The 19552-nt window shown below is 38.3% G+C and overlaps 2 protein-coding genes across 2 annotated transcripts in view; one reads left to right on the top strand and one right to left on the bottom strand.

Annotated features, from left to right (window-relative positions):
* stx8 (syntaxin 8) overlaps positions 1–2030 on the top strand; it is a 43011-nt gene extending 40981 nt beyond the window's left edge. Inside the window, exon 8 of the mRNA XM_085459713.1 lies at positions 1262–2030. Coding sequence (XP_085315839.1) covers positions 1262–1326 — 65 coding nt within the window. The 3' untranslated portion in view covers positions 1327–2030. The remainder of the gene's footprint in view (positions 1–1261) is intronic.
* A 1348-nt stretch (positions 2031–3378) lies between these two features.
* The window catches only part of ntn1a (netrin 1a), a 58301-nt gene continuing 42127 nt past the window's right edge, over positions 3379–19552 (bottom strand). The window contains exons 6-7 of the mRNA XM_085459712.1: positions 11622–11696; positions 3379–6707 (exon numbers count right to left, since the gene is read on the bottom strand). Coding sequence (XP_085315838.1) covers positions 6379–6707; positions 11622–11696 — 404 coding nt within the window. The 3' untranslated portion in view covers positions 3379–6378. The remainder of the gene's footprint in view (positions 6708–11621; positions 11697–19552) is intronic.

Raw genomic sequence — 19552 nt, forward strand, 5'->3', positions numbered from 1 at the left:
TCTGAGCAGCAGTGATTTTTGTTTTTATTTAGCCTTGCTAGACTGGATGGGTGGTGGTTGTTGATTATGATGAAGTCTCATTGCTTTTTAAATAAATGTACAGCAGTTCATGATTAACACAGACAAAATAAATAAACTTCTGGAGCGGGTGTCCAGTGCTTAACACCCTAAAAAATTAATGCTTACACTGTAACTCATTTTGGTTATTTGGCAACAGAGTGACACATACTGACGTCTATAATTAGTTGGATAAAGACACGGTGTTCGTAGTTTTGTCTCTGGACACGACCACAGTGGATTTTAAATCCAACAATCAATATATGATTGAAGTGCAGACTTTCAGCTTTTACATTACAGACATTTTTATACACAGTTTTTATACACAGTTTCCCAATTTCAAAGACTCCAAACTGGACAATTGACTGGCAAGCAGTTTTGTGGCAAGATGAGGTCTGTTTATTTGTTGTTTCATGACAGATGAAGCAGACATTAATATCTAAAGTTTATATTTAATAGTTTTTATATGTAATTTTAAATGTGAGCCCCAAATGTCAGCGAATGAGGCCAACATTAGGCTGAAGAGGGAAAAAAAAAAACTTAATAGAAGGACATCAAAAATTTTACAAGTCACCAAATCAACAGCCAGCGAGTTCACTGGAGAGCTCAGCTACACCAAAAGCACAGAAAGTGATCATCTTGATCAGATGAGACCAAGATTAAGTTGTACTGAAGAGAATGGAGCATGGAGAAGGAAAAGAATTGCTCATGATCCAAAGCATACAACATCATTTCTTAAACAAGGTGAACGCAGTGTCACTAGTGTTTATTGATGATGTTACTGCTGGTGGAAGGAGCCGGATCAATTCTGAAGTGTGCAGGGCTACACTCTGATTCAGCCAAATCCTGCAAAACTGATCACACAGCGCTTCTTAGTCCAAATGGATGATATTCCAAAGCATACTGCAGAAGCAACCCAAGTTTGTCAAGGCAAAAATATATATATTATTCGAGTAAATCACCTGATCTCTGGCCATTATTGCATGTTATAGATTAAGTGATTTCCATCTGATTGCATTCTGTTCTTATTCACACAGCAACCTGTCTTCTTCAGAAGTGTTTTCTCACTGTGTTAGGCGAGAAAAAGCATCCAGATTTTCATTTTTGTGTGTGTGTGAAATTACTTAATGAACCTTGTAGTCTGATGTCCTTTTCCCTCCAATTGTTCTAACATGTCTTTTTTTCCCTCCTTCCTTCTGCTCAGGGATGCTGGTAGTGATCGTACTACTTCTTATAGCCATTATAGTGATTGCTGCGTGGCCTGTGTGATGAAGACAGCAGTGATCATGGACCCGTGTCGGACAGCAACAATGAAAGTCTGGAGCAGAATTTAATCAGCAGTGACATCAAACAGACAGACCCTCATTTAAGCAGATTTACCATACTTGTTCTTCACATTAAGACACAGGTCATTTTGGGCTATCTAATAAAGGAGAAGTGGGGAAAACCCCACAGACAAATGTTTTTATCCAGTATGTCACTCTTGGGTTTAAGGGTATATGTAACCTTTCAAAAGACATTTACTTTCTTTTTTTGTGGGTGTAAATTGTTTAATAGATATTCAAATGTCTTACTAATAAATTAGTAAATCATCAAACTCTTAAATTATTTGGAGATTTGTAAGCATTTTGAAAAAGGTTTATTTTACTGCCTGAACTGTGAGAATGTTGACCTAACAGTAGGACCTCCCGCAGGCAACGGGGACTTTTCTTTCATAAGCCTGTCTGTGGTTGGGCTGAGGTTTGCACTGGATACAGTAATTCCGCAAGCTTTGCAATATTCACACTCACTTATATTTACCCATTTATTACTGTAGCAGCTGTAATGTTATCATTTTGTTTGGATTTTGTAATGTTTATAGAATAGCTCATAGCCAAAACAAACAGCTCGGCTGTGTTACTAACATGGCTCTTTTCCTTCCCTGTAAATCAATTCAGCTTGTAATTTCTAATAAATGACATTTCCATTTTATAGAGCCTGGACTCCTGTCTGCGTTTACGCTCACGCCTCACTCTGAAGTGTTTTGTAACATGATCTTTAGGTAGTGTGGACTAGGGGTGGGTTTTTATAATCGATTCATCGATTAAAATCGATTCTGGCTTGGATAACGTAAAATCGATTCATTAAAATCCTGAATCGATTTTTTAATATAAATTAATTTTGTCCGAAATGCCAGAATCTCTGGTGACATCTCACAAAATTTCAAGAACCACCAAACAGTAAATGAGAGCAGGTACAGGGATTCTGCACATAGACTTAAACACACAGCGCGACCCGCGGATCAGAATCAGTTAGATGTCGCCTTTCTCACAGTCGGGGCTGAAAGCCGACAGCTCGCTGATCCGGGTCCGCGCTTTGTGTTCACGCCCTTTATGCGCTGATTCTAAAGCTGTTAGTTTGATCTCTCTCCAAACAATATTGACCGAATCAGCAGCAAAAGAAGATCCAAACGCTTCACATAAACATCGTCATGAATTCACTCTTTTACTGTTTTGCTTCCATTGCGATGCGCAGCTCTCTCTCTCTCCCTCTCTCCCTCCCCCTCTCCCCCCCCCCCCCCCCCTCTCTCGAACAGTTTCGCTTTCTTCATTATTCGCTTGCTTGTTACGCACCAGTCTACCGTAGTTTACAGCACTGTCGGCCGCTGTTTTTTCCCCTTTTACATTCTTCCGAAAAGAAAACCTCATTTCTGCTGTTCAATACTGAACAAATTGAAACTTTTTAAAATTATTCAAAATGCAAAATGCTTAGCCATATCTCTAATAAAACCGCTGTAACGTCAGAGGTAATGTTGATTAATTAATGGTTTTCTTTCGTTTTTGATGTACTGCAGAATATTTTTATAAAATCCCAGGCCAGGAAAATCACCTACATGTTTTTCTGTGTTTTATCTTCAGCTACTTTGACACAAAGGCATCTGCTGTGATGCTCACACCTTGGATAAAGTCTTGAGAGTGTCAGCTTCCTTTTTATAGATACAAAAATATGTAAATGTCCTGATCTGAATTATATCTCTGACTGTCAAAATTTCCCAGATTTAAATCGAATCGAATCGAATTAAATCGAATCGTGGATCGAATCGATTCGGGACCTTGTGAATCGGAATTGAATCGATTCTAGAAATCAGTGACGATACCCAGCCCTAGTGTGGACCTTTGGCAAAGTTTTAACACACTAGTACTACTTTAATTCATTCCATTGTGTATTTTTTCCCCTACTACATTTATAATGATACTGCAACCAGTTAACAGGGATAAACTGAATACATTAAATTCTGTAGACTTACAATTTAAAAAAAAAAAAAAAAGCAACAGAGGCAAATGATTTTTCAATGTAACAAGAGTTTATTTATTCTGAAAATCTGAATTTAGTTCTACCAGATTGGTGTGTTCAGTAGTTATTATTTCCTTCTTTTAATAACAACGATCTAAATAACCACAAACAAGTAAAAAAAAAAAAAAGACAATAAAATCCACAATGTCTTGTGTCATTAAATATATTCATATATAATAACCATAATATATTAGTAGGCATTGTAAAACATTGCAAAAGACTTTGCAATGGTGAAAACAACATTTACAATTCATAGTATGAACACAAAGCAATGCTTTGATGTGTATGTGTATAGCGTTTCATCTGGAAGCTTGTCAAACCATTGCTCAGGAGACGGATGTCAAAGTTACAGCTAGAAGCTATGGAGACCAGAGTCGTGTCATTTTGGATTACACTGTGCCAAATAAAAATAGTTAAAAAAAAAAAAAAGAACTTGACACATAACATTGTTGGTTTAACAATGAAATGCAGTACCGTGCAAAAATTTTGTGTATATGTCAGAATATTGTGATTATCAGTTTTGGAGAATTCAAGAAGGCGCCATCATGTAGCAGCATGTTGGGTATCGATAACAAATATTAAACTGATTGAACAATAAAAAAAATGTCAATATTGACTAGTACAGTCATTTTCTGTATCACAGTTCAATATGCTCAATTTGTCATCATCTAGGATTTTTACTATAAGTAAAATTACAAAATTGAGGATGTTTCCAAGATACTGGTATCAAATCTTTATCTCCTTTTTATGAAAGTTTGAAAGTTTCTTGTCTATCCCTCTTTACACTCACTTGAGCGTTAGAAATTAAATGTAACTTTAGTGAGACAACAATCGCCCATTTAACATGATGTTTTATTGTCTCACAAACATACTGCTCACGGTGTTGTGATTTGGCCTCAAAAGATAAAAAGTTCATGATAAATCAAATACACTTTGGGCTTTTTACAAACCTGAGCATTTTTATCCATGCATTCCTTGGAGAAATCCAAACTGAACTGCACACAAAGTGGTTTGAATCAAGCAGCGACAAGTTATTGTAATGCACCCCATTTGTCCCTTTGCAAGTATTGACATGAAGAGAATTAACATGGCAGGCATTTTTCTTACTGATTCGTTTCTTTTACTGAGCGTACAGTCGTGCATTGTGTTTGCAAAAGAGTGTGCCCTGTAAATGAGTTTATATGCAATCCCACCACACTGCAGGAAGTGCTACAGACGAATACAAGCTGTGAGGTGGATTCTAAAAGTAAATTTAGGTAAGCGTGTTGAGCACTTTCTTAAGGCGCAATAAGCTTCAGTTTTTCATCACTATAGGGATTATTTTCTCTGCCACGTAAGGTAAGAAATTTGTTTCATTGTATCCACTCTGTGCTTTCTACAACCTGAAGATCTTTCAGATCATCTTTTCAGATTTAGTGGTAGTAACAGGCAGGGGGTCCGTTGCAACATTTTTCTCCCTTTGTCCTACTCATACCCATTGTTGAAGATTTTGGCATACTGTGGCGAGCTTTCCATAAGTTGGTTTAAAAGAACACATGTCTGAAGAGGTAAATCATATAAATATTTGCATTGTTGCACTTGCGTCATACTATTTGTCTTTGTCAATATCCTCTGAGAACATGCAGTACCAGCAGCTGCAGTGCTGCACTTTCACCCGCACAATTTTAACATTGCATCCATTTTACACAACAACAGACATTGGGTAACTTTCACAGTTCTGATCATTTGTGGCAGAGCAAGCATTGCTGATGAAAGGAAAAACAAACAAGATTTCACATCCCAAATGCCCTTTGGGGTTGCGTTAGGCAGGGCTTTCGGCATAAAACCGAATCAAACCTCCAAAGCTCCCCACTGTGGTGACGCCTCATGACAGGAAGGAAGCGGTTGAGGGTAGTTTCTTATTAATGTCTATTAGGAACAACTCAGGATTTTATGAACATTTTTGTAAAGAGGTTATCAATAAAATGTAGCTGGCTTCTTATTCCCAAGTCACTTGTTAAAGCTTCTATTTTTTTGTGACACAAAGTATATCACAGTTACTGTAACTACTAAAGGTAAAATCAGTGATTTAAATGTTTTTTTCCCTCAGAAATTGAACATTAGTACAGTACCACAAGCAGCACTATTTAGTGAACATTACAATCTCACATGCAGGTTTAGGCAAATGCTTAACTGTGAAATCTGAGGGGCACTGGTTGAAGTAACAAGGACGCTCAGGATTGATTAGATTGAAAATAAAAGTCAATACTGTCATAGATTCTTTTCTGTCACTTGCATGTTGTAAAACTGTAAAAGTCCTGACAGATGAAAATGTAAGACATGCAATTTAGTGTTGCTTGAATTGCATAATATAACTAAATTCAGACAGGAAAGGAATGGCAAGTCTTTCACAGCTAAATGTGTGCATTTCTGTGGCTTAGAAACAATAGCATTTATGGCACAAATCTCAATAAAGGAACTACATATCACTTCCTCAATTGCCACTCAACAGTGAAATCTTTTGTTGAAACAAGCTCACTTCTTAGCGAATAATACAATTTTCCAAGACAACATGCAGAGGCAAAGTTGCAGCGGTAGGTAAGTGGCTTTCTGTCATTTTTGCAACAGCGGAAAATGTCCATAAAATTCAAACATAAAATATAAGGATTTCATATTGGGATAATGAGAACAAAACAAATAATGATATATACTGGTAATAGGTGCAAATCCACAAGAGAAAGGAATCTCAAAGTAAAATAAACCAAATCTGCCAGGTGAGCTCCTTCAACAAAAGTTCGACTGAAAAAAACATATCATCCTAAATAATTCTCTTCATGCTTCTACACAAAAAAGCAGCGACATAAACAGTCTCTTTTCTGTCCATGGTCCTCTGTCTGTCACTCTTCCATTCTTTTTATTTATTTATTTATTTCTTTTTTAATATTTGCCAGCTCAGCTTTTTTTCTTGAAATCATCTCCCTCTTCAGAATCGTCTCCATCTCATCCTGCTTATGGCTTCTTGCACTTGCCTTTCTTCTCGCGCTGCTGGAACTTCCTGAGCCTGCGCGCCCATGTGTCCCTCCACTGGATAACCAGGCTACCTTTATCTGCCACTACTCCACCCTGGCCAGGGGAGTCCTCATCATTTCCCAGCAGCAAGTACTTCTTCCCAGGCTTGATCTTTGGACACTTGCAGGCCACGTCTTTGGCACGGACCCACAGAAACTGGTCCCCACGGCGGATGCGGCTCTCTCCCTGCTTGTAGACGGAGATGATGTTGACAGTAAATTTCCACCACTCACCGGATTTGTCCGCTTTCAGGATGTGCACTTGGACAGCTGCAAAGAAAAGTTGGGAAGCAAAAGACGTGACACGTGATTTCCTTTTACTGGATTCAACAAACATGCAAAAGCGTGTGACTGGTAAAGTTTAGTTTCTCTGTAAGGCTAAAAGTCTGCAGCAGAGTTGTGTGAGGCTGTAACTGGGCACGCTAGTTTTTGAGGCTACTATGATTGAATATATCATTTTCATCACAGATACAAGCATGTAGATGCCACATTCGGTTTCTGCGTTGCATCTTTGCTACTGCGATTTTTCTCAGGTGTGTTTGGATAGACTAAAAGTTCTTTTAACACTTTTACAGTTACATACATATATCAAGTTTATGCATTCAAGTACATTTAATTTGACATTTTACAAGAGGTAGTCTGTTTTTAAGGTGACTGCATGTTAAGTGGCCACACTGAATTAAGCTAATACTAGCCTAAAGGTAGCTTCAGGTAAGCGGTTGGGTATAAAAATCTGCATTTCAAACTTAACTAAATATGCTGTATCATTGCCACAGTTTTTGCATTTGTAACAAAGTAAGCCAGTTACGAATTTGTTGTAAATGGTAGTGAGTTGATGATTTTTCAAGTATATAAAGATCTCTGCCTTCAGAGATCGGGTCAAACCCAGACAGGTTCTTTCTGTTTGGAATTTTTATGTTTTTAAATTTTCTCTAGGAGCTTCTCGGTTTCTCCTCCCATCAAAAAACATGCCAGGTTAATCTTGTGTATCATTTTAAGACATCAATTTGGACGTTTGGTTCCTGCTGTCCAATGCATGCTAAGATTTACAAATCAGAGGTTGATTGACAAGCTCAAAGTCCATGACGACAGTAGGCCAGCAATAAGAGGCTTGCATGTCTGTAAATTTTTCTTTAAAGCAAATCATCCAGCAGATTTTTCACTAAGAGACATTGCGGTAGACCGACTGGCATTGCCTTCCCTACAGCTATGCAGCTAGCATTCCAAAAACACTCAAGACTGTGGCTTTACCTTCTAATTTTAACAGTCCTTCCAAGCCAAAGTTTTTGCTTAAACAATTTAGTCTACAGATTGTTTTGGTCAAATCACTATGTCACTGGATATTTATTGAGCTAATCTCCTGCTTGCATGAGATATGCAGACATTTTTATTATTTTAATGAAGGCCTGGATTTTGTTTCAGTTTCCTATATCAGTCTTACCAAAGAGTAATGATGTCACAAAAGGGGGAAAGGGTTAGCCCATGATGCACATTAGGGATTATGTCACAAAATCCAGAGCTCTGACATTTCCAAGGCTGGAAGATCAAACCTCAGTATCCCCAAGTGTTTTAGATTTAAGAAGGTTTTGTTGATTTGCATTATTGCAGCAGAGGAAATCTTGGCATTTGAGTGCATTACAGCATTCTTGCATTGCCTCACCAAGGAAATATTTGTTCTTTTTGTATTTTTATTTTCAAAAGGGCTTTACATTGTGACTAAAAGTGCATATCAGACTAATAAGACATTGAATAGGTTGCAGAAACACAGTTTTAATTCTTTAAAGAAGGTCAAATATGATGTGTACAAATCTAAATGGTGACAAATCAACTGAAATTGATTGAAAAGCAAGTACTGAATTGATAAAAGGAGGTAAGAGACATGTTTAAATTGACACCAATGTGCTATTAATCCCAGTAAAGTAAAAATTGGTAACCTAATTCTAACCTAGATTTTTTCTCTATACCTGGTCAAGCTATCAGATGGAGCCCAGTATGCATTATGTCCATTTACTGACACAGCAGCGTGATTTGTAATGTGATTAGGAGACAGGGTAGGGCTATTAAAGACATTAGCTGGAAAGATACTCTGTTATATCACATGATTAATGTACTGATTCTGTCCTGTGAGAGGAGGAGTGAGGGAAAGTGAGAGTGAAGAAGAGGAGGAAAGAGAGCGTGTATCAATATGCATTTTATTGAACCGATCTCTTCCCCCTGTACTTATGACACCAGTTTCGGAATGAACCATCTTGTCACAAGGTCACCTTCAGCACTTATGGAGCTGAACATCTTGGTGGTATTAAGTGTATACCCCTGTACTCAGGCCAGGTTTTGTATTATTGATTTTGAATCACTGCCTTGGGATTCATTTCATAAAATGGTGAAAATCTAAAACTGCTTCTAAAACCTTTTTCCAGCTGCAACAGTGTAGCTGAATAAAGGTGATTTTTGAAAACATATCTGTATCTGCGTGTAATTTTAGTTTCCATTATGCTATTATGTTTCAGTAATACTGGTTAAACCAGATCTTTTGTGTTATGCTTGTAGCACAGTAATTACATGTGCAATTTATTCTTCTGCGATGTATTAATGTATAAAACTATTATTTGTATAATAGTTTTATTTAGGCCTCAGTGTCATGGGAGCCCTAATGACCGTTGGCTGACCTAACAGTGACCTCTGCAGCACCTTGGATATACCAGCTGCCACCATGTACTGTTTGTGTTTGCACAACAGTTGCTGTGCACTGTGGACACTGAGATGCTTAAAGTGGCTGCACCAAGGATTTGCTGAGATGAGACATTTCCCCGGGCTTTGCATCCTCCTGTGACTGCTAATGTGCGTCTGCATATCAAATGCAGAAGCTTGTAGTGTCGTTTCCCTACGCAGCATGGGACACAGATCCCTGCTGATCCTTTCAAAACAGTGCAAAGCTATGGCTCCCTGGAGCCAACTTCTGCAGATTTACATTGTGTCTCAGTCAGCTTCGCTAAGCTTGAGTAAATACTGCACAGGGTTCTTGTTCTTGTCCGTAATTAGTCTTAAATATTCCGTTGCTAACTATGGATGGAAATGGATCCTTTAATGTATATTCCTGGCACAAAGCCACCCGGCAGAGAGAAGGTGAATTACACAGGGAATGACAAAGAACATAACACCACTGCTGGACTCACAGATTAAATTAAATATTTTAACTATGATCCAGCTCTGAAAAATAATTTAATTTAAGAGTTTGTAAAGGAAATTTAAAAAAACAAACAAACAAACATATATTTTGTCTGTTGTTGTGCATGAACACATTAAATCTGCATGTGTTTATTCGATTGATTGTACACCATCATAACATGGCAGCCAAAGAGAATCCTTTTGGCTTCATGTTTTGATTAAATCACACTTAACAGCAGAGTTTCTATCTCAAGGTTTACGAACCTTCTCTGTTCAGACTCCCTAATTTACACCCTCTACCTAACAAGGCTCTGTATCTACACCCAAAAAGCATTAAAGAGAATCTTTTCTTTTCATTTGTCTCTTGCTTGGCAGTCGTTCAGCCATCAGTACCAGCACACCTACGAGACATGCCAAATCAATTTTGGAGCCTCTCCTGCTGTCTTGTCTTTGGATATGTACATACTGTAGATAAGGGTACTCCGGATTGTGTTGAGTGATCGTTTCTCCAGCGCGTCATACTGATGCCTCTTTTTATCTCTACATCTCCTCACCCTCAAATGGGTGCTGCCTACTGTTATCACTCAGTTTTAATAGTGGTGTTTTAGTGGTCCAGTGCATTCTGCCATTCTGCGCAATTCCACAAAGCAGTAAATTCATTGGCCAGGAGACTTTGTCTTTACACTCATTTTTCTTTTTTTTCTCCACTTTAAAAAAAAAAGAAAAAGAAAAACAAAATTCATTTAACTAACTTAAATTAGTCAAGATAAGGGAACAGATGTGTCTCACCATTACCCTAATCAAAGGCATTATGGTGCCACTGTTAAAGGTCATGCATTTCTAGGACACCAGTCATCTGACAGAATGACACCGATGTCTCAGTGTTTCTTGTGCATCATTATTCCCAAACATATTTCCTCATTTGGTGTTTAATAGTAATGGTAGAGGTATTTACTGGGTTGAGATATGCTTGCTAGGCAGACCATATTATGGCATACTCATTTAGTTCCCCCTCATGCCCTACATTTGGGGTGGATTGGTTTTTAAAATTGTATTTGTTACACATCTGTGTTAATGTATAAATAAAATATAATACAACAGCACAATAAAAGTATGCATTTTTAATCTTGATTTTAGAAGAAATGCTAACTTGGTTTTGAAATTTCCAGCATTTTCTGCCTTTTGACAAAAAACAAAAAAAATCACGCGTGGACCGCAACACATTTGAGAGACAAGGTTTTTCTCACGCCACTAGCATCAAGTTGGGCACTGGTGGAAGAGGAGGTGTCTATAAGCTGACCCTTTAACTCCTGCAAATCCTAACAGAACAAAGTCCAGGCATGTCCATCAAGCTGCTGAAGTATGCTCCAGGATGCCGCTGCTTGGTTGACTAGTTCAGCAGCCTGACTTCAATCAGGGGAGGGGCCAGAGGGACAGGAAGAGGGGAGAGGTCATATGTCTTATCCACACCTTGAATGGGGTGGCAGACTGATGGTCACAGGAATTCACCAAGAAACACATCAGCTGTGGGGGAAGTGGCCTTTCTTAATGAGGATCTCTTAAAGAGCTCCCACTGTCTGTCATACTGACTTGCTTTATCCGCTGGAGTCTTATTCGACTGTTCAGAGATAACCCTTCCAGCACACACGCACACACATCTTCTCCCTCTCTGTCCTTCTGTTTGTCTGCCTCTCTCTTCCTCCTTGAAGATCTGTTGTCTTCTGTTTGATCCATTGACTCTCTGTTCTCAGAAAGCTGTAGTAAGACATCAGTAAAATGCCTCGCCTGAAAACTATTGCTGCTTCCCAGCAACGTTCTGGGCTGGATGCATAACACTGAAGGTACTTTGATTGTAGGAGCAAACAAATGCATTCAAAGAAAGACTCTGCAGCAACACTGGGACTCCCTAAAAGTGCAAATTATTTGTTCTTAGAGACAGATTGATCTCAAAGTAAAGCAGATGTCTTCATAATGTAAATGTGAGTGGTTAAACAGGCTGCGCGTTGTTTGTTTACTCACCGTAATCTTTCTTGCAGTACTTCTTCATGTTGATTTTAAGTTTGCCTTTGGATGCCTTGCAGTAAGAGTCACAGTCTGCAAGAATAACAAAGAATCAAATATGATAACGAGTCATAACGCATCAAAGAATCTCTGCAATTTGGTTGCCAGTATTTATTTTTTCTGTGAATTAAACTGTTTGCATTTTTTTTTAACAATTTCACTGTTCTTGGAAAATAATATTCTCAATTTAAGACATTTGAAAAAAAAATACTTGCACCCACAGCAAATTAACTGATTTTGAATTTTTACTTAATCAGAAAAGAATCATCCCAGAATTTTCCACTTTGTCCTTTGATTAAAGGAAATTTTACCTTCTGAAAAAATCTTATAATTAATTAAATCATTATTAGTTAACATAGTTATACCATACTTAATATGATATTTTAGTAATACCACAATTAATATGGTGGTATTAAATTAATATTAAAATGATTATAATAATTCATGATTTTAGTAGGAAAACGTTATATTTGATATTCATAATTATTTAAATAAAACATATCTATTTGAGATTTAAAGCTTTAAATGCTTCTATTGTATGTAGTAGAATCTGGAAAGCCTAAACTTGTTCACTGAGTTTCAAGTTTAGGAAGAAAAATGACAGAACAATAAATAAAGAAATAAATAAACATTTTTTTTATTGTCCAACAGCACAATCTCATCATGTGTGATGGTCTTATAAAAGCACCTGATGTTATCAGCACAGTGTTTTGAGAGATTTAAAAGAAAAAGTGCCAAGAACCCACTCAGACGGTGGGAATAATTTAGGCCTATGCAGACCACCCGACATTTACTTCATCCCCCACCTCCACCCAAATCTCACCACACTTGTCACCTCAGCCCCCGACCTTCTGAAAAAAAAATAGCCCTGGGATCACTTCAAGGCCCCACAGAGGACCACGTCAAGCTTTTGCATTTATTGCAGGGGGGGCACGCAGGGTTGTCAGCTATTTGAGGGAGTGGAAGGTGGGGAGGTGGAGGGGGTCAATGCCACACAAAGGGAGGTCAGGAAGGGAAAATTAGCCATCCATGAAGTGTTAGGCAAAGGACCCTCATTTTGGGGGTGCGTCCATTCTGGAGCCGTGAAGAAATGAATACCTCATGCAGGCAGCGGTGTCATCCAAATCAGCTTAGAGCACTCTGCTGAGAGGAAGCTCTCAAAGACAAGTATGTATTTACATATTCTTTGAGGCAGATGAGGTGAACATTTGATTTTTCATCCACATCATTCGATGTACACTGTTCAGAAAGATTTTTGGCCAGGAAAATATATTAAAATGTATGTATTCATGAGCGGTGGATATTAGTGTTCACTGTGGTTCAATAAAGAAAATAATGAGCCGCACACTGCAAGCACAGTATGGCATACAGCCACAGGGCTGTATTAAAGGTATGCAAATATACAAGATACGAAATCTCTGCAGGTTAGGAAAATATTTACATCTGTGACTCTACGTGTGTGTCCTCCACGTCATCATATTGTGCTCTTGCAATGGTGTTTTTTAATTATTGAAAGTGAACTGCTTTTACGTTACAGCCTTGTTCCTTGTCCAAATAGACCCACGACAGTATGCCATCAGTTTTATGGTTGGCCATAAGCTGACGCAACCTCCACTTGCCTCAGTAATCCAGAAACTATGTTGCTGCTACGATGTAGTGATTGCCCCATGCAGTGCTGTAATGCATCATCTACTTACAGTGCATGCCAAAATAATGTCATGTTAGGGGAATATCAGGGGAATGAAATCTGTTTTTTCAGTGTTTTTGCTCTCTCTCTCTTTTCAGACTGCCGACAATATTATTATTATTATTATTATTATTATTATTATTATTATTATTATTATTATTATCAATAATAATAATAATAATAATAATAATGATAATAAATTAAGAGAGACAAGGATGAAGAGCATGTTATAGTGTTAAAGAGTGACCAGTGTAGTGGAGGGCAGACTGGCACTTTCAGGCAAACTTGATATGAGCAAACATCATTTATGTGACCAAATCTTTGGTCGTGCTTTTTATTTTCATATTTACTTGAGTTGAATTGAGTTGAATGAGGTTGCCCGGGGAACACCACAACAAGAAAAAATGCACCCCCCCTGCGAAAAAGAGAAGGGGGTGGGAGAATAGATATTGGTAGTGAGCGAAGGGGTGGAGAGGTTGACAAAAAAAGAAAGAAAAAGGGAAATTTAAGGGAGGGGGTGGGAAGAACAAGACAAGGTCCAGAAATTTAAGGAAAACCCCCAAATTGAAGCTGGTAGTCTCGTGAACTGGTTAGAAAGGGCAAAAAGCTGGTGCTGGTGGTAGTAAACAGAGAATGTAACAAAAATAGGAAGAGTACATGAAGAAGGGGAGCCTACATGAGTTGCACCTGATTACCATGTAAATGATCGAAGGGGGAGGGTGCCCCCCCACCCCCCACCCTCCCCCTTCAATGGAAAGGAGGCTTTGTTTTCTCATAACCCCCCTCCCTCCCCGATACCATCATGATACTTCTCTTTGATAGCCTTTCGTTCCCCATTAGTGTACCCCTGAGACACAGCTCCAGGCCCCGCTGAGATCACCCCAAGATCCCCATTTAGGGCCAGGCAGTCCCCTACAGTGAGGACAAATGTTCCCTTTGTGAAAGCGTTACAAGCTGGAGAAGTGGAAGCAGTCCCCTAATACTGAGCTAAGATGTGCTTTGGGCAGAGTAGATGTAGTTACTACAGCGCTTTGTTTCCTGCCTTTCAGCACTGAGAAGTGTGTAACTGAGAGGTGGACCTTTGCCCCTTCTATTAAAGTACTGTACGACTCCTTACCCTAATCGTTTTCATTAAAGCTGCTTCGAGACAGAATGCATTAGTGCTCAGTTTTATGTGTTTGGACCGGTACTTTACGGCGCTGAAAAAAGGAGCAGTACAAATGTCTTCATTACGTTCAGCAACAAATATTCAGAGGACTGCTCAGACTTGTAGATCAAAATCTATACACAGCACTCCTCATCGTACTTTTATTGATTTGCTAATGCTGTCATAATAACAGCAAACCAGAGATATTTAAGATATTTATTTACTTTTTTTTGATGTACTGATCAGTTTTGATATTTGAGGCTATTTTGTGCTAATAGCGCGTTAATGATCAGAGGCTACTAATAAAATTTTAAATGCTTTCAGTTGGTTGTTTTATTGATTTTGTGGTTGATTTTCAAAGTTACAATATTAAAAAAATCTCTTAATTAAAAAATTTATAGTAAGAGGAAATTTCAGAGATATCTTTAAGTAAAAAATGTAAAATGTAAAATAGTATTAGTTAATTTATAAAATACATTGTATTTTATAACATATCCTTATAAGCCAGTAAATTTCCATACACATACAAGTAGCACACACTAACACCAAACCTTTCAGCTTTATTCCCATCTTTATTCTAAAATAGGGGTTTGTTCATATACCATACCTACTATAACAAAGCATTTTATTCTATTTTGTATAGTATGTTATTCTATTTTATCTGATCCTATTCTATTGGGTTTTTCATAACTTTTATGCAGAGGAACTATTTCCCTATGGGGACTAACACATACACATTACATTACATTACTTTCTGCCATGACCTAAAAATGGGTGGGACTAATAAAGGTTTGTCTTATCTTATCTTATCTTATCTTATCTTATCTTATCTTATCTTATCTTATCTTATACAAAAAAGTATTGCAAAATGTTTCTTTTTTCTGTCTGTTGACACTGTTTTGGGAATTATGTAGTGATAAAAAGAGTTATCCAAAATCCCTTCAGCATGAACCTTCCACTCAAATGTGTCAACAAAATGAAACGAGAATTTTGAACGTGGTTTTATCCAGTGTTCGTGTTTCCATTGTGGGAAAGTATGCAAATTATAGCAAATTTGCACATATAATGCCTCACTTACATATCTAAACATTAAAATACTCAAAAGCTTGTAAATTAAAAAATAATTGTCTCTATGTAAGTACTCAACTAGTGAAGTTTCATGGTGATACGTGTCATTTTTAGATGAAAATTGAGGCCACAGAAGAGTGCTTAATCTTTTTTATTTTCTTTTTTGTGTGGGCTTGAATTTTTATTTTTCATATTTAAAATGAAGAATGCAATTTGTAGCACTCTTATGGAGAAGTTTGGAGTGTGGCTGCAGTTTTCTGTGAGTGCAAGGTGAAGGAAACATTGCACAGAACACCCGTCAAACTATAATGGATTATTGATGTGATCAAAATTTATCTTGATATCTCTTCATACTGTAAAGAAACATTGACAGCCAGCACCGGGACATAACAGACACCTTGGCATGCAAGCTAAAGTAAACAAAAGCAGTGTGGAGAAATAGCATGGTGAAGGTGAATGCAATGCAAATGAAGCAGTCAGTACTTTAGAGTTATACAGAGAAGGACTGGAATGCAAACAACTTAACATTCAGCCAAGAAGTCTGCATCGTTTGTAGCAGAGTAAATGCCAAAGTGCCTAGCTGTCCTTTAGTATATATATAAAATTAAATATTTAAAATGATTAATAATATTAACATTTGGGTCACAGTGAGAGCTGCTCAGAGAGCTGTGTGATTGCATATACTTGTACAGTATGCACGTGCTACAGCTTTGCAGTTACAGTTGATTTTAAAACTATGCAAAGCTGCTCTTAATGTTTAAATGCAAGTGAACATGTGTGAACATGACCACAGAGGCAAGAGGCATCAAAGGTAGAAGAACAGTGAGACAAGAAGGTGTAAATGATGGCCCGGGAGGAGGGCTTTCTCCCTGAAGCAGACTGATTGAGAAACAAATTGCAGCAAATAAAGCACGTAATTAGATTTCAGAGCCCAGTGTGCTGCCATGCAATGCGCTCCATTGTTCTGTGCCGGGCTGCTTACATTAGAACTGTGAGTTTGGATCCCGTCCAGCAAAGAAAGACAGAGTAAAAAAGGGGAAAGAAAGAAAAGGAGCCCCCTCCTACTTTTTCTCATTGTATTGTCATTGAGCAAAGGATGGTTTGCTTTCAGCCACCAACAGGCAGAGAAGAGAGGCTATTAGAATTCTTGACCCGATTCGAGATTTTATTTTGGGTGGCGTGCAATCAATTCCGATGAGCTGGGGCATCGCCCATTACTGTAACTGCTCCGTTTTAAATCAGCATGGAGTCCTGTAGGGTTTCTCTGAAAGCTTAGCCGGGGGAAATAAATATGGCAAGAATTTAATGGCATAAAGCAGCAAATAAATTTCAGATAAAAGTTTAACGATGATTTGATAACGTGTGCTTCTGTTTTGGCTCTATTTTTTCTTAACTCAGTGTCTTTTTACTTGTATTTATTCTCTCTCTATCTATCCCACGTCGACACGGCCGTAAAGCACGCTGGGCTCGACTCGTACTCAACAGGGTGTGTAAAGCAAGACTCATGTTCAAAAAATCCGAGGAGGGGTTCGCCACAGATCCTGATCACTTCCAGCTTCAGACACGTCACACACACATACAGTATGTAGGGCTGAACCTTGTTATGCTTATAAGTATCATCATGGTCACTCCAATTCTCCTTCTCCTCATCATCATTAGTTACTTTCACATCCTGTGTATTCTGACGGGCCAGGGCGGCCATCGCAGGTCATCTGCAGTTAATCTCCTCCACATTTCGTTGCTGTTCAGACATCTCTGTCGTGACCCGTGGGAGTGGCGACTCACGCCATCCATGACCTACCAGCACAATGTGTGTTTTGTCTGCGCTACACCATCGGAGGTATTCTCCATGCATTCCAACCCTCCGTGTGGTCAGAAAGGGGGGAGAGCCCTACTGCAGGAGACAAATTAATATCCACTCCATGTTCCCTCATAACCTCCATTCACACCCTCCGCCTCCCGGCAAGCTCCACTCCCCGCCTTCAAGCAAGGCGCAAAGAGACACCTGCCTCATAGCTGTCAGCCCAACACCTCATACTCAACACCTCATCCGATTTTTTTCATATTTATTTCTAAATTAACTTTCCGTGTTTCTTAACTCATGCTCAAATCTTTGTCTTCAGAATCTCAATTTTTCACACACTCCATTTACATTTAATTTTTTCTCGTTTTCTTCATTTTCCAAACTTTTTGCAGGTAATCCACCATTTCTCACTTTTGTTCCTCTTCTTCTATCCCTTGTATACATTTTCTTATATGCTTTTAATAAAAAAGTAATAAATGGTAGATAAATTTAATTTAATTGTGTAAATTTAATTTAATGTGGGTAAAGTGCAAACGGCCTCGCTCTCGTGTCTTTTTTGATCTGATCGCCATCTCCCCCGAGTACATTGGGTACAACAAAAGGCATAACGCATTTCAAAAAAAGCTTTAAAAAAGTTGGAATACTCTTTCTCCTGCTGCTAACTAATAATAATGATGCGGATAATAATCATAATCACTTTTTTTTAGTATGCAGTACTGTGCAGAAAAAACGAAACTGTTGAATACTGCATACAAGCCACATCTGTTTGCAATCATGAAGTGATATCATAGCTGCAGGAATACCAGGTTGAGCAGAGGTGGGTTTGCTGTGTGACCCCATGAAGAGGCTCGGAGGATAATGTATGCATCCTCTGGGCCTCAAGACCGGGCGGGCTAGAAGACCAATCGCTATTCATGCTTCTGACATGACCAACAGAGGATGTCCGTCACCTTACAGTCTGCTTGATTTTAGCCTCAAGGAAGAACAGATTGCCTGGTGGGTCATAATTCACACTTTAACACTATCTCCATCAAAAGGGATGATTTAATTAATACAGTTAGTGGAAACGATAAATATGCACAAATTATGTGAAAGTCTATTTTCTTTCAGAATCAGAATCGTGTTTATATGTTTATATGTGCAGACACATACAAGGAATTTGTATGTGTCTTTCCTGTGTTGTCACATTGAATTAGCATTTTTTAAGTTAACAAAATAAATATATAAAAGTAAAAATCCCTCAGAATATGTCCTACACCCTAAAGTAGACAGATTCCTGACAAGGGGCGCCCAGAGAAACTCCAGATATTGTAGCTCTGCACCACCCACAGTGTTATGTGAAGACAAAGCGTGAAACAGAGGGAGACGAAGGAGGTGGAGGAGAGTGAAAAGAGACTTAAAGAGAAAAGAAAAGAGGTGGAGGAGGGTTGGACAACAGCGATAGCTGGACTGTGCTGTCAGTCAAAGCTGTTCAGGGAAGATTTGAAACCTCAGAGCACCAAACAGCTGCAGAAAGCCCTTATGCACACACACACTCGCTTACAGACATGTATATATGTTGGGCCTCTTCCATTTTGATTTGAGAGGGAGAAAAAAAACATGGCACGAGCCAGATCAGCTTTTTCCACTGTGTGTGAAAGAAAAAGTGGTACTGATTCGAACACTGTTCATACAGTCACAGCACGTCTCTTTAGGAAGTAGAAAATGTGGGTTTTTCCACTTTTCTGTTTTCTGGCAGCATTTATGCCATTTCCTGGGTAACTAATTGAGCCCGCCACAACCCTCAGTAGTGACATATCACCAGAAATCTAACCAGTTGATAAGCTGACAGTTGATTCTAGAATCTCTAAATTTGAGCACTAATATTCATTCTTATTTCAGTTACATAGTTATATTTCCCATTATTCTATCTACTCTAATAACTGTTATATACAGATATCAACACTTATATGCAGATTATAAACAAAACTGCATTTAAAGTAGTAGCAGTATCTGATATTCCATGCCTTATCCTCATCTTATGTTCCTCAATTAAAGACTGGACAGCAAACCAAATGTTACAGAACTGTTTGAAACAGAAGAATACCAATACATCCTTTGCTAAGTTACAAAATCCAGATCCCTCCATCACTCCTCCTCTTACTACACTGCATCAGAGAGGAAAGTGCGAGCTGGGAGAGATG

This window comes from Copadichromis virginalis, linkage group LG6, assembly GCF_057382275.1.
Source record: "Copadichromis virginalis isolate Kocher_CV1m ecotype Utaka linkage group LG6, C_Virginalis_male_GT1.1, whole genome shotgun sequence".
NCBI classification, from domain to species: Eukaryota; Metazoa; Chordata; class Actinopteri; order Cichliformes; family Cichlidae; genus Copadichromis; species Copadichromis virginalis.